General features: G+C 38.9%; 1 protein-coding gene across 1 annotated transcript in view; it reads right to left on the bottom strand.

Annotated features, from left to right (window-relative positions):
- LOC117261603 (aminopeptidase Ey-like) overlaps positions 1–16,304 on the bottom strand; it is a 32,524-nt gene that overhangs the window by 4,967 nt on the left and 11,253 nt on the right. Inside the window, exons 6-22 of the mRNA XM_033633981.2 lie at positions 15,409–15,545; positions 13,343–13,469; positions 12,871–13,025; positions 12,672–12,785; positions 12,403–12,546; positions 12,066–12,131; positions 11,870–11,935; positions 9,659–9,831; positions 9,380–9,459; positions 9,022–9,152; positions 8,790–8,845; positions 6,060–6,207; positions 5,742–5,833; positions 4,137–4,247; positions 3,886–4,053; positions 2,352–2,492; positions 63–144 (exon numbers count right to left, since the gene is read on the bottom strand). Coding sequence (XP_033489872.2) covers positions 63–144; positions 2,352–2,492; positions 3,886–4,053; positions 4,137–4,247; positions 5,742–5,833; positions 6,060–6,207; positions 8,790–8,845; positions 9,022–9,152; positions 9,380–9,459; positions 9,659–9,831; positions 11,870–11,935; positions 12,066–12,131; positions 12,403–12,546; positions 12,672–12,785; positions 12,871–13,025; positions 13,343–13,469; positions 15,409–15,545 — 1,991 coding nt within the window. The remainder of the gene's footprint in view (positions 1–62; positions 145–2,351; positions 2,493–3,885; positions 4,054–4,136; positions 4,248–5,741; positions 5,834–6,059; positions 6,208–8,789; positions 8,846–9,021; positions 9,153–9,379; positions 9,460–9,658; positions 9,832–11,869; positions 11,936–12,065; positions 12,132–12,402; positions 12,547–12,671; positions 12,786–12,870; positions 13,026–13,342; positions 13,470–15,408; positions 15,546–16,304) is intronic.

Raw genomic sequence — 16,304 nt, 5'->3', positions numbered from 1 at the left:
AACAGTTCAGACAACAGTTTGACATTTTTAAGTTAACTAGAAATTACTCAATGAGTACATACCTGTTGCAGTTCAGCAGGTGTAGAGAACCTTGCAGTGACCCCACTGATCAAAGAGGCAAAGGAGAAAGAGCCCACACCATATCTGACAAACAAAAACAAGCCAGCCTCATGGTTGGGAGATAATCACCTGTAGCTAAAGAGATGACCATAAACTGTGGGGGAGCAGAAGGTGGAAAACTATTTTTATAATTTAGTTGAATGGTTTTAGTTTAAATTTAGTCTAATTTCTTGGCAATATCATACATGCTAAGCTTAACTGGGAATACGATGTTAAGAAAGACCAGAACTGGCTCATCAGAGATTAAACATCCAAGAGAGATCATGAAGATTCAAGGCTGTATTTTTATGCATGTAAAAGGTCTGCCAAGAAAAAAAGCCCAAAGTCCATGCCAAGGGGAGCTCTCTCTCCCCACAGAGACACAGCTCCTCAGCTACCTGAAACACCTTATTTGCATTCCTGCCTTTACTTGCATAACTTGATTACATCAATATGTAACACATTTTCTATGCACACGTCTGCCTGCCAGCTAGGTTTGTTTGGGTGCTTGTTTTTTCAGGGAGAATGTGGTTGATCTCATTAGAGATGCTCTCACATGCTGTAATACCAGAAATGATGACATGATCACAATACTAGGATATTTGGCAAATGGAAAAATGCAACAGTGCAGCAGTGATGACCTTCCATCAGCAAACAACTACAACACTTTGAATCTCATACCGTGATGCAGTTCATTTCTTTTCCATCGGGTGTCCTCACCTTGCAGGCAAACAAAAGGACAACCAATCACATCTTTTAAAAGAATGTGTCATACCTGGCAAGTGGGTCAGCCACACCTCCTCCCTAAGTCAAAGTGTCTGTCCACCCTTGCTTAGAGTTACTCTAAAGTCAATCTTAAGCTAGGACTCCTTGCTAAGTTTTTAGGCTGAGTCAAAAGCTCTCTTTGAGTATTCTCAAAATGTTGGTGTATCGTTGACCCATCCATCCACCCAGTTTATCTCCCTCTGTAGACAATATATTTCCTTCTGCATTTATTATGCAATCTTCTTCAACAAATAACCTTAAACAAAATAAAGACCTTTTCATTATTAAAAAAAAAAGAAGAAAATTTACTTCACTTTGATACATCATATTATTTGCATTAAAATACTAAGGTAGAGTCTAATACCTCGTTTAAGCTAAAACTACAATGTTGTCTCTCTCTTTACTTACATACAGGGCGTAAAATTAACACCCGCCAAGCGCCAATGGTGGGTAAAAAATGAGTTTGGCGTGTAAAACAAAAACACACACCTGCCAGTGGCCGATGGAAAATTTTGAATTGCATGTGGGTTTTTATGTGCTTCGACCATTTCTGCTAGCTGTGTCCAGGGACGGTTTTTGCTATGGGCAATGTGGGCGACCGCCCAAGGCGCAATCTATGTGAGGGCGCACGCAATCTATGTGAGGGCGCACTCGCCAGTTTTCTAGACTACCGCTCATTTCCACATCAAGTTAGTTATTATCACGTTTCAACCAGCAGCAGAAAGGAAATGCGAATCCTGGCAGTTGTGGGTTGAACGGGGGTCACAGACAGGAACACGGCGGAGGTTCATAGTGCTCTGCGGCGCAAGATAACGGCTTACCGGCCGTCTCCGACAAAGTCCGACTCCAGGTCCAGTAATTTCCTCTTTCATTGGTGTCATGACTGCCCAGTAGTACCTGGACAACCGAGCCGTAGCGGTACACAGGTATGTAGCATGTCAGAGGAGAAACGAGCCGTTAACATTTCCACAAACCTCACCGCACTTTAGGGACTGTTCGTTACTTATGGAGGGACTGTCAGGGGAGGAGGGTGGCTGGTTGATTTTTATTTTATCTTGATCCCCCTGTGTTAATCACTTATTGATGCTGTTTTTGAAGTATGAATAAGTCAATAAGTAATTTATTCCATTGAAATATCATTGATGTATTATAGAAAGTGATTTATCTTATTATAAATGACAAAAGGCACATCTGCCTCATTTTTGCTGTGGTATCCTGATACTACTACTGCAGCCACAAGCACGCCAAAGAAACACAGAGGACAGGGTTGGATTTTCCTAAAGTTGGATTTTCATACTAAAAACGTAAGGTAATTATTTTTCATCAAATAAGGCACAATTTTTTTATTTGGCTGGTGAAAAATATGTTTGGCCGGTAAATTTTTGGAGGTCACTAGCCAATGGCAGATAAGGTAAAATGTTAATTTTATGCCCTGCTTACATATACACACAAACTCACCCATTCATCTTTATGAGTGTCATACTCACTGTGTGAACATGTATTCCCAGTGCTCCCTGACAAAGTCCCATGCCAGACTCTGTCCCACTCTGTTGCTGGCAACGGATGTGATGACGGAGGTTGCGTCCTGCTTACGGATCATAGTTGAGTTTAAAGTATAAGACAGATACCTGTGAGACAGACAGAAGAGACTGGCATGACAGATGCATTCTTCCCATTATGATCTGTTTTCTGTCCACTGGTACATTCCCATCTAGTTTTAAACAGTCAATAGTCCAGCCTTTGCTGAAAAAGTCCATTAGTTTTTATGATTTTAGGACTATTTCAAAGTGTCCATTTTAAAATTTAAGGTTCCGGGAAAGAGAAAAACATTTCTAATTAATTTATTTCTTTTATAAACAACATATAAAACAATGAAACCTGGCGTACATAACACTGAAACTGCACTAATTTAAGTGCTCAATGATTTGCTGCTCTCTGCCGACCCTGGTTACCTTTCTGCTTTAATGCCACTTGTTTCAAGTTCTGCAATTGACCACTTAATTTCAGCTGATCATTTGGAAAAGTGGGGTGCTATAGTGTGGCAGTGACGTTCCCTCATCCAGGCAAAATAGGTGGGGATCAGAAGCTTGGTGACATGGTAACTAGTCTCAACGCTAGTTGCTAAACTACTGTAGGTGACAAACAGCCATTAAAGGGATGGTTTGTTTTTTTTAAGTGGGGTTGTATGGGGTTCTTATCCATACTCAGAGTATTACCTACAGTAGATGTCAGGTGGCACAGCTCCCACTTTGGAGAAACAGGCTGGAGTCTAACACAGAAGCTAAGCAATGTACTGCTGGGAAGCGGGTCAGCAATGAAACGTATTTTAGCCACCTAAAAATCAATAGCAGTTTAATTGTATGCCATATTGAGAGTATTTATCTGCTTTACCTTGATGTCAGACAGTGATTTTCAACTGAAAAATGAGGCAGTCATATTGCTTTCTTCAAAGCCAGACTCCAATGAGAAAAACAATGATTTAATATTGCTGAACACAGTAGCCGCTGTTCTCCCACTGCTAACTAACGCTAACTGACTGAAGCAGTGTTAGAACAGCAGCTCCTGTGTTCAGCAGCTAAAATGATTGTTTTTGTCAATGGAGACTGGTGGCTTTGACAAGAGCATAGATGGAGAACTGATGTTGATATTTTTAGGTGGGGCTTTTCCTAGGTGGCTAAAATACATTTTGCTGCTGCCCCCTCTACAGCAGTACATTGCTTAGCTTAGGTGCCATTTGGAGGTGGTAGGTGCGAACTGTAGCAGTGCTAACATGGGCTAAGGGACTGTGAACTGAGTTCATTTCATGAACCAGGAAAGGAAATGAAAACCAAGAAAAAGGACAGGCAAAAAAAGCGAGACATGCTACGAAAGGTGGAGAGGTACAGACTGTGCTCCAGTCTTGCACGTAGCACCAGAAAAACTGGTGCATTCGAATACATCAACAGAAGTCACAGAAAGGCCTAGGCATAGCCATCACAACATTACCCTCCTCATCTTTGTAAGGGATGGAAGGATACACACCTTTCCAGCAGTTGTGTCTTGTTAGTACAGGCCAGTGCAGACATGAGTTTGCTGGCCTCGCTGGCTACAGTAGCCTTCTTGAACTGTGACCAGCCAAACTCCCACTCTGCCTCATCACCTGCTGCCATGGCACTGCAGTACACTGCTGAACGCAAGTTGGGATAGATCCTGACAAGACAGTTGGGGTTAAGTGGTTGATTAACTTGAAATAAATGTGGAGCATGATCAAATGATATAGAAAATAGACCAACATATTGTGTTGGGGGTTCTCCATCCATTGTTTGAACCATGTGGTGGTCAGATTCTGGCATTCTGTTACTCCAGTCCTGCAGGCCATACGTATGGCATTCACTTGGTTATACCTGGAGGAAGAGACCAGAAAGTTAAAACAAGATAAGTTGCTACATTTTGCAACCATTTAATGATATACATAAAGACATAAACTTGTCAAGTATGACCAAAGTGTGTAGTAAAAATACGTCCCCTACTGCTCCAGGTCCGATTGAATGGATGAAGAAGGAACAGTTTGCATTGAATGTTAAATTAATTTTGCTTCAGGGTGTAACAGTGGTTACGACACGCATCACATAAATGTCCCCACAGTTGATATCCAGCTCCTTCTTGTCCAGCTTGTCCATCCACCCCTACAATCTCCTTTGGTTAGGATTCCTTCAGAATTATGTGTGGCTAAGTTTTGAACCAGTAACGTGATGTTTAAATAAGCTATATGTTGCTTGTTTTGCTGCATTTGGATACTGCTGATTAACATTGCATTTTTATTTGGGTGGATCTTTTTTGGTGTTGTGCTTGACTGGTTTCACTCATGTTTATCAGGAAGAATTTTTTTTCGTTGTTTAGGTGATTTTGTGTTGCAAACATTGATACTGATTTCTGATTATGGTGTTCCTCAAGGAAGCATTCTGGGCCCTACCCTGTTATCTTTATGCATGCTCCCTCTGGGCTACATCATTAATCAGCATAAAGATAAATATTACTGTTTATGTTAGGCAGGATAAAAAGATGGATAAAAAGACTAAGGTCTAGCAGCTATTCCAGCAGACCTGTTAGGATGGGCTTAGAGCTTAATGCTAACAACAGCATGTTAATATACTCACAATGACAATCTGTCTTTAATTTGAAATAATTCAACCTAGTCAGCTCTTTAACTCTTGTTTTTTTTATTTTTATTTTTACATATTGTTGTTTATTCTGAGTTTTGTTTTTGTCCTAACATTCTGTTTAATAAGGTACTTTCGGTTACTGTACATGTTTGCATGAAAGCTGCTGAATTAAGCTACTATTATTACATTGAATTTTTCTAGTTCCTTCTTTGACACTAAACCTTATTGAAGACTCCTGGACAGTTTTAATTTAGGTGAACAGAAAAAATACTGTTGCTTAAACAATGTTGTAGGTAATGTATTATGTATACAACAAATAGTACATGGGTAAGTATCCTACCCAGGTGGGTAACAAAACAATATAATCCATAAAATTGTTCATAAATATATTATAGAAATAAAAAGAACTGCACATTAGTTCACAAAAATCGTTTTAGGCCCAGTGTAATATTGCTATCATATCTGTGCTTGGACATGCTGGAGGCATTATGTTTTCGGGTTGTCTATCCGTCCATCTCATTCTCATGAACGCAGTATTTCAAGAACACTTTGTGTGTCCATTCGGGTACCAACAGGAGCTAGTATAGGCACAGTCTCATATCCCAAATCAGCAGCATTGACCATTAGCCATTAGTGCTTTATTTTAATGAGCTTGACCTTAAAGGATAGTTAACAATATGTACATACAGTATACACATGTCTATTTATATTTTGTAGCCAGGTGAGTATACTCACTGATCAGTGTGTCTGTCAGGAACATTGGTCCAGTCTGATGTCATGTTTTTGAAGTACAGGAAGAGGGGAGTCACCAGTTTCCTCATGTAATCCTAGAAGTATTACAGAGATGTGAGTATAAGATTTTGGTTTATATGTAAAACCTTCTTAGCCTCCTGATGGCTGTCTTGATGCATAAAGATTAACCATGGTTGTCTGAACATAGTAAGTGAGCTTTATGAAGGATCCAAAAAGTGCTTTGCTTTGAAGTACTAAAATCCTACATTACCAAACTCTGAAACATCTTTGTCACAGACATACACAGATAATGTGGTGTACCTGCATAGGCTGATAGACTTCAGTACGGTCTAGCATGAGGTAGTAATATCCAAGATTATCCAGAGCAGACTGCCAGGGCATGTATTCTGTCTCCACAGACAGATAGAGGGTCGTCCTCAGAGCAAGAGAGGTGGAGACCATCTGAGCCCTGCAGAGAGAAGAGATGCACATCTAACATTATAGAATAAGAAGCTAGGATATCAGTCTCCAAGATGAAGAAGAGGAGTTGGCACACAACAAGGATATTCTGCCACCATGAGTCAGGATTACGTTATTAGTGGTGCTAATGGCACTAACAGTACTAACAATGGCAACAGAGCTCACAGAGCACATGGGGTGCTCACACTGTCCTGTACGAGGACCATTCTCCTGTGCATGGCCAGCCTGGGTAGTGCAGAGTGCACAGCAGTGGTGATTAACTAGCCAGTGAGCACATTAATAATAGTAATTGGCTACTACAGTAATATTGTGAATGTTGTTTATTGCACCTTCAACATTGTGAGATAGGACATTTGGCCTTGGCAGAGGTGTGCACTCTCCTAGTGCCCTTCTATTTTACATAAAGTTTTTTTTTTTTTTTTGAGAGAGCTGTGGGTACATATCGCCCACAAGTCTTGTCCAGTGTGCATTGCCTAGCTTTCCAGACTTCTGTTTACCTTATTGCCAGGCATGTCTGTTCTGTATTCCCTGGCCTGCCCTTTATCAGATTTGTTTGCCTGTGCTACTTGAAATTTAATCTGGATCAAATTATCAGATGTTTTTTTATACTGGTTCAGCTAATCTATTTTTACCTTTGTGCTGTTCTTAAAGCAGCACTGGATTGGATCACCCTGAATCAGATACAGACTTTTCAAGATTACCAAATCTGGATAACCAGTACTCTAAATGAGACTATGCATCACAGTGTAGGCTAATAGCTATGTAAAGTGCAACAGGTAGAATAGCCAGTGTGGGGTTGCTTTAAGTGTTTTTATTTGAAAGAGACAAAAAACAGATGGACAATGCAATTGTTGGAAACTACTATTGACTGAGTAATTGCACTTAATACAAAGTGCAAAAAAAGAGTGCAAAAAAAAGTAAAAACAAAGTCATTTTTGTTTGATATTGACAGCCATTTGAGGATTTTTTTAACGGGGGCAAATCCTTTATTTTATTTGATTTTATCTTCTTTCATTTTAATTTTCTTACTTTACTGCACTGAAAGGCTTAATAGTGTTGGGAATAGAATGATGTTATGTGTTTTATTATAAGTTGTGTTTCACTATATAAGTTTTAGATGTGTGAACAATGAGAATACTGAGATGATTTCAGCTGATCTGAATGTGTTTGCTTTGCAGAAGTGGAGAAGTACAGGAGAGGAAGAGACATGAAGTCTGAGGAACACATACCGCAATGCTTAGATAATTAGTTTCATATATGGTAAAAAGAATAGAAAGTGATATACAGATAGTAAGGTACAGCACGTGTAGGGAGTTGTGTTGTTCTCTTGTCTTTGAAAACAGGAACCACGCCCCCACCACCAGCGGGAAGGAGTCAGATTAACACGAGGCAGAGGCGTGGTGTGGTGAAGGAGGAAGTGGAACTGCCAATGAGAAGAGGACAACGCCTTGCGTGCACAATGACACTCTGTTACGCTCAAATATACTGGGTCAGGGAAAGGACAGGAGGTCAGATTTCCTGAACTGACACACCTTTGTTGTTCGTCAGGGACGTGAAGTTGAGACCTAGAGCTCTGTAATTTTATTCCTTTACTGCTTAATAAACTATATTAACTGAGACCGAATATCTTCTCCTATTGCTTCATTAAAGAACACGCAGGACTGAGCTCACACATAGCACATTAGAGAGTAGGATGAGACTCTTAGTCCATCAATAGGTAGCCGAATGTCTACTTTATCAACCAAGCAACCATGGATTACCCGAACCATCCCGATACATGGACACTTTTAAAACAGCAGCCAACAATGTAAGAAGATGTAAAAAAGGACTAAATGACAGTGCACAAGTTAAGTGAGCTGATAAGATCATATTTCATTTGAGATAAAGCAAGACTTCCATGTGACAAATGAATGAATAAGTGATTGATTGAAAATGATCGAATACTATAGCCAAAATCTGATGAGAGTATTTCTTAACGGCTGGGCCTTGGTTTTGACCCCTACTGGCATTGGATCAATGCGTTTGATTTAACTGACCCAGTGACCTTTCATCTAGCACCATCTAATAACGTTTAAAGCCACTGATTTTAAAGGTGAGCTACCTTTTTCACAGTACTCTCAACTTTCTTATCCTTTTCTTTTTATCCTTGTGTAAATCGTGCACAAGTCACTTTTAATCTGTGTGCAATATTATTTGTGAAAATTCAGTGCAATCTGATGGTTAATCCAGACACCACAGTAATGTGTAGTCTGTTCATGTTCATGTATGTATGTAAATTGTATGTTTGTAAATTGAATGTGTTTGCAGCCGATAGGTACTGAATATCCAAGATAAATTTCCTCCTTGAGGACAATAAAGTTTATTTTGATTCTGATTCTGATTTTTCCTTTGTAGGGCAAGTATACTAATAGTAGGCCTTTTCTGTTAATCGCCAAGGTAATGTATAGAAAGAAGTATGTTTCTTGGCTTTCCTTGGGTTCTACCTTATAGACAGTGAGGAAACCAAGTATGGAAATGTGATGAAAACTACAAAAATAAAAATAAAAAATACAAGCAGCTGAACTAACATACCTGGCCAAATTGAAAGCATCATCCACAAGCTGGGCTCTGTTTATCACTGGTATAGCCTGCACAACAGATTTTATGTGTCAAACAGGATATGAAATACAAATATGTATTATACATTGTACAAATACTCAAAATGTAATGTGAGAGAAAATGAAAACAAAGAACGCATGAACAACCAAGATCCGGCATCCATCAGATACTAAAACCTGAAACATGTCAAAGCCTAATTGTGTACCTGGTGGTCTGAATTAAGTTGAGTGAAGAGGCGTTCCCAGTTTCCCAGGTCATAGTTCACCCGGTAATATCCAGTCACATTAATGTTAGCCAGAACCCAAAAACCACTTGACCTCATCTCCAGGTTTACAGCTGAGAAAAAAAAACAGAGATGAAGTAAAACATTAAATATCTTAAAATTAAAAAACAAAACAAAACTTAAATATATAGTTAAACTAATTTGATGTAAAGCATAGCAAACAAAATCTTGCAAGAAAGATATTTAGCAAACTGCAGACAGGTGTTTAACAGTTTTACATTTACTGTGATTCTACTGAAGTTTTATTAACATTATATATTATAACCATATTATTGAACACCTTCTTTTTCCATCAGCCACCAGATGTCTCTCTGGACTTCACCGACCTTCATCCACTTAACAGGAATCAGCCACTCATACCTACAGGAGTTAATGCATTAAACTTTTTAAAAAGTTTAGGTGGGGGGTAAACATTTCTAATTATTGCCACAAACATCAAACCAGCTGTTTAATAACATTTATGCATTCTGGTTTTAACAATAATAATTTGAGTTTGAATGATTTAAAGTGAAGTAAACCCTGTGGATATTATGCAGAAGAGTGCTGGAGTGTTGCATACTTGTAGGGTGATTCGACTGTGACGTTAGACTCTGGATCCAGGAGAAAGTGCTTCTGGGATACCTTTCCTGTGCTAGTATCTATGGTAACTACAGGGAAACCCATCTGAAGCACCCAGCGATTCATGATGTCATCAACTGGATAAGGAAGTGAAACATTATTGGCTTTCACTGCCTGTTGACAAAGGTACAGAAAGCATCTATTAAAAAACAAACAAACAAAAACCTTAAAGTGTCAAACATTTTCAACACTTATGGTATGTGAGTTCATACTATTATGGTACGAAAAAGGTCACCAGGAACATAATATAACACAATATTTATGCAATCTTGGTGACTGCAGGTGTGGTAAATATTGAAAAGGAACACACAGTTTAGTCAGGGCAAGTTTGAGCTCCCTTCATCCCCTGAAAAAGCAGCAATAGGTGAACCAACCTGTTCTAATTCCTAAAACATCAAATACCAACACTCTGTCACACCCCTCTGTCTCTGACAGCAGCACATAGGACACCTTTCTGTGTATCTGTGTGATGCCATATGCTGTATATAATAATGGATGTAGCTGCTATGAAATCACTTATCGGTTTGCGGCCAGAAGTGACCATATTTGGCCAGGAGGGTGGCACTGTTGAGGAGCGAGCAATCAGGCTGTGGCTCAGAGAGCGGGTCATCCACTAATCGGAAGATCAGTTTTCTCGGTTCCTCCAGTTTGCATGTAGACTGATACTGAACCCCAAATTGCAGTTTGCATGTCGAAATTGCCCAAATTGCTCCCGATGGCTGTTCCATCGGTGTGTGAGTGTGTTTAAAAGTAGCAGGTGGCACCTTATGGTAGCCTCAGCAACCAGTGTATGAATGTGTGTGAATGGGTGAATGTGACTTGTAGTGCAAAAGCGCTTCAAGTGATTGGATGACTAGAAAGGCGCTATACAAATGCAGGTCCATTTACCATTAAACTATCAGCATACAGCCTGTCACTCAAAGAAGCCCGCCTTAATTATGTGTACCTTTTAGCCTTCATAAAATGTAAACAGGTGAGTTATATAAAAATCCCCCCTGTTGAGTTGTCATGAACGGGAAAATTAGCTATGGAGACCAAAACCGTTTTGTGTACCAGGCTGTAAACATGTTTATTTCTGCTGTTGTGTTGGGCATTTAAACATGGGGGTCTATGGGGATTGACTGGCTTCAGGAGCCAGACTCAAGTGGCCATTCAAAGAACCACAATTTTTGACACTTTTGTGTTAGTTTCATTGTTCAGCCCCAGAGGTTGCCCCTTGTATAATGCACACCTGAAGCACATTGGAACATGTGGTTAATATGTGAAATGGTCATGGCTGAGTTTAGGCAGCATAACTAATTGGTTAAGTTTACAAAAAAGATCAAGTTTTGGGTTGAAAGAAATATGTTTGTTATGTAATGTGATCTAAATATGTTACATGAGTGACATCAGTGTGCAGCAACCTTGCGTAAATTACATAATAGTATGTTAAAACAACATCAACCTTCAGTTTTACACAGGACACAAACAGAAGTCATCTTGATGAAAGTTCGATTTTGCAACCAGCCTGGTAACCACAGGTGTAGTAAATATTAGAAGGAGGAATGTAGAATCAGAGAGTGTAGCCATGGCAAGTTTTGGTAATGCCCAAACACATGAGCTCCCCTCATCAAGGGGCAATGGTCCCTTTCCCTAATTCCTACCCTCCTTCCTACCTCTTGTTTTGGTCATACCCATCTTTGAATCTGCCCTTCATTTTGATATCTATATATTTGATATATAGCTACACACCTGTAAATTTTCATGAGCCAGGGGCATGAAGTGAGGGGCCAATGGCCCTTTCCCTACTTCCTACCCCTTTGCTTGGACCCCATCTTTGAACTGAAACATTTAAAAATCTGTTCACAGACAGACAGACAGACAGACAGACATATCAACACATGATGACACATGACGTCATGATGACACACACAAACACAAACTCATGGGTTGACAATGATACCAGCTGTCGGGACGTTGTCACAGCTGGTAAAAATACGTAAACTTGTAATAAACTTCTAATCTCTTGTTTGTATATGGAGAAGCTGTGTGCTCTTATATCGTCTGTTTCTCTGGAATGCAGAAGAGAAATTTCTCCTAAGGTAGACACTAAAGGCTAATCTTATCATCATAACATTTTTGAAAAAAAAAAAAAAAAAGAATTCCAGCTTACAATTTGTAGATGGTGCCACAAATCATCCCCTACAGTGTTGCTGTAAGCAAAGTCTTTGAGGTACATCTGAAGACAAAAGACAGACACAGTCAATTTCAACCTCCTGAACGAGGATGATGGGAGATACAAAAATTTATCTCTACAGGTTTTAGCTCAACACCACGTTATGTTATAATGCCAGCAAAAATAAACATACACTGAGCCCCTGGACAAAGACCGGCTCTGAGAGGAAATCAGACAGCATCCTCAGCACTGCTGCACCCTGAGGAGCCACAAACACACAGACGCAAGGAATCAGTTTATCAACCAATCAGTTTACAAGAGCAATAAGTACATTTTCTATTGTATAGCACAAAATATACTGTGTTGAACAATACCAGTAAATCAATGATAACTTGTTCAGTTGCTGAAATTTCTGTTTTTAAAGTTCAAAGTTTAAGTTTTCTGGCCTTAGCTGCACCCTGTGAAAGAGAAAGTACATGTGTTCATGCTGTAATGCTTGATATAAGATTATTCTGCTGATGTGTGTGTACCTTGCTGTATGAGATGGCATCGAACTGCTCAGTGATCTGGCCTGGTAGAATGATACTGTCTTCTTTAGAAGACAGTGGATGAGAGGAGGTCAAAGCATCGACTGCAAACACCCTGTGGACGTCATCAAGTATTATCAAGTCTTTCTGGAGCAAACAGACAGACAGAAATATATTAAGATATCATATGCTGTGCAAAGTTGATAATAGAAATGTATTGTTAAGAGGGCAGTGAATGTCAAGGCCAAATGCATGAAACACTATGTTCTCACCACGTCCCATGAAGGCTCAGCATGGTCTGCTCCCAGGTAGGAAACATATGTAGCAAAGCCCTCATTCAGCCAGACCTCATTCCACCAGCGCAGAGTCACCAGGTTACCGAACCACTGCACAGGAGATGACATCAGTCCATTTGTTGAATAAATCAATCAATAGATAGACTTAAAAATTAAATGTGAAACATATATTCACCATGTGTGCTAGTTCATGAGCAATGATGGTGGCAGTGGTCTCTTTATTTCTGTTGGAGGAGGTCACAGGGTCATAGAGAAGGTTGGTCTCTCTGTATGTCACCAAACCCCAATTCTCCATGGCACCAAAATAGAAGTCTGGCAGAGCTATTTGATCTGCAGGGAGCAGGTTTAATAAAGGAAAGGAACTGAACTCAGGTCACGGTAATACACCCCACAGTTCAAAAAATCTGGTACATCTATACTTTACACTGTGCAGAACAACAAGCAGAGAGGTATCTACCAACATCTTTAACCTCTCTCGGTTGCAGTGTCAGGCATGCATGTATGGCAAAATTCGATCTAATAGTTACTAAAACATTTCACTCAAAACCACAACTGGCAAAAAGTCATGGCAAAATGTTGGGAACCACTGATGTGTGCGGTAAATTCCCTCTTTGGCCCTAAAGAGAAGATTCTTAAAGCAGACTTACCTGACTTGTTCAGAGGGTAGGAGATGTTGTAGTACAACTGGAAGAAGTCCAGTACGGGTCCAGTCACATTGAGGGCGTAGTTTCCCTGTCCCTGCTCAATGGCCGTCCTGCGAGCCCAGATACGGATCTTATACACAACAGCAAACTCTTATTAGTGCTGTCATGCATGAAAGTTCTAAAACACTGAAGTGCAGATATTTTCATAAATGTAAAAAACATGTAAACACATTTGTAGAAACAACGTAGTAAAAAGTACAAACTCAGTAAACCAAACCCAAATGCTTTATGTGTGTGTTAGATTGTCATTATACTAACACGGTTAGTCAAATCAAACATTTGCTGAACAAACAATAATCAACAATATCTTTGATAATCATAGTCATTCAAGTCATTTCCAAAGCTAACATACCAAGTCCTCAAATTTGAAGTTTTCCTGCTTTTCTGTTTAATATAATAGTGAACTGACTACCCTTGTGTCTTAGATTGTTGATCAGATGAATCAAGACGTCACCTTGGGTTCTGTAAATATGAGGCTTTGGCAGAAGTTCAGTAAGGAAGATATTCATCCCACTTTTCTTTCTAACAGCGCCAGTCTTCTCGGACACTTCCAATTTCAGCCATTTCATTGTATTTACAACCATTTCATTGTATATTGTATATATTTCAGTCTACAACCATTTCATTGTATATTGTATATATTTCAGATTACAACCATTTCATTGTATATTGTATATATTTCAGATTGTCTACTTTACTATTTTATTATTTATTTTATTTTATTGTCTACTTTAATATTTTATTTTATTTATTTCATTGTCTATTTTAGTATCTTATTTATATCTTCATCTTTATCTCTTGTTTCCATTCATGCTGTATTTCTATTTCTACTTTGCACGGAGCATTGGAACAAAAAACAATTTCCCCCCGGGGATTAATAAAGTATTCTGAATCTGAATCTGAATCTGAATCTGAATCGGATTTCCTATACCGTCAAGATGCCTTTCACAATTCTGATGTCATCAAATCTGGCCGATGATCTTTCCGCCCACAGTCCCATAGCCAGTCAGTCCTCGGACACTACTCTTTAAATATCACTGAGTCTCTGTCACTCTGCCTTTCAGACCCACAATTGCACAACGCACTCCCTCCACATTACAACACTATCCCTCAAGATGATCCAGAAGATTCAACAGAGAGGTTTCATCTTCTTTCTGCTGAGTTAACTTAACCTCCAGCACCAGTGTCTAGAGTCCAGGGGATTAGATCTATCTTCATTTGTCTATACTTAATGAAGATGCATCTTTAATCATCAAAGTTTCTCTCTGTTGTTAACCTCAAGAAACGACATGATACCTTACTGAGTCGTAAGGCTGACAGTAATTGTCCACTGTCTGTCTGGTATGTCCAATTTGTTTCAGAACAAAATATGCCAACAACTACAGGAAGCCAGACTGACGTTAAATTGAAATTTGGTCCTTACACTCGTGGTCATCAGAAGTATTAATCTCTTGACCTTTCCCCTAACTTTACATCGCACAAAAACAACTTTGCTGAGCACATTCATGCTCCTGAGAAGATAAACCCCCTTTGATTTTTATAATTGCATTTATACTAGACTGTTATCCTGCCCCAGGTTGCTTTTGAATAAGATGGGCTTGTTCATATTTAGGGCTTGACTGACATGTTTTCTTTTTGAGTGTCATCAGTTTTTATCTTACACCCCGTCAGACATCTGGCCAACTTGCACTTAACATACACCGTTTTGCAACATGAATAAATCTTGCTAAACTCAATCTTGATAACCTTACCAATGTTTTTGTTCTTTTTTTAACCAACTGAATCAGATTCATAAACCTTTTTAAACAGTAGACATTTTGACTAGAGATAGCAGAAAAACACAGGTGTGGTTCATAACAGTAATGAAAGCCCTGTAACAGCAACTAGTGAGATTGCACTACAGCACTTCAGAGTAGAAGGTCCTATTTTCTGCTGTGAGTCTATTTAAATACTAAGTGCCATTGTGACCCCCAGTTTTGGAGTGATTAAAATGAAATATAAACAGTTACCAGAGTATCTCCTTGTGTAGCATTGAGGTGTATGTAGTCAGAGATGACAATGGCCAGCAGATAGGTGGACATTTTCTTGGTGGGTTCAAACGTGGTTTGTGTCACAGCTACTCCATCAATAGTGTTGTTAACAATATCTGGAAGACACAAACACACATGCAAACAGACTCTAAACAATAAGCAATGGGATGTTAATTCATGTAACACATTTCCTTTTTTGGAAAACAGATTAGAATAAATTAGAAATATCAAAATAAATATGGTTATAAGTATTTAAGTTAAGCTGTATATGTCTGTTTAGGCAATGCAAGAGGGCAGAGAGGAAGTGGAAAAGAAGACAAACTCAGTGCTTCCCTTGCTTCTCTCAAGGATTTAATGTACTTTTATTATGGAGTTAAATTTGTGTCTTTATTACATGCAAGAAAATAAATGATATGAGAGAAAAAAAAATGTTTGAGAGAAAAAAAAATATTTGAGAGAAAATGTTTTCACACTGATAGCAAAAAATAATAATATTTGAGACTAAAAATTTTTACTCTCAAACATTTTTTGCTATCAAAAAAAAAAAAATGTTTCTCTCAAAACATTTATCATCAAACAATATCATTTTTCAAGTCTTTGCTCTGGTGTCAGGATTTTGCTCTCACTGTGAAAATAATGTCATGGGCGGGGCCACGTTCCTATTGGCCAGTCTCAATTGAATTGACAGCTGGGTGAGGATCGTCTTGGGAGTCGAATTCAACTGAATCATTCATCCATCATGGTGGATTCATATGGAGTTAGATTTTTGTCTTTATTACATGCGAGAAAATAAATGATATGAGAGAAAAAAAAATGTTTGAGAGAAAAAGTTTTCACACTGATCTCAAACATTTTTTTTCTCTCATATCATTTAT

This window comes from Epinephelus lanceolatus, chromosome 5 (assembly GCF_041903045.1).
Source record: "Epinephelus lanceolatus isolate andai-2023 chromosome 5, ASM4190304v1, whole genome shotgun sequence".
NCBI lineage: Eukaryota > Metazoa > Chordata > Actinopteri > Perciformes > Serranidae > Epinephelus > Epinephelus lanceolatus.
Note: the sequence above shows the minus strand (reverse complement) of the source record. Positions and strands in the feature narration are given on the sequence as shown.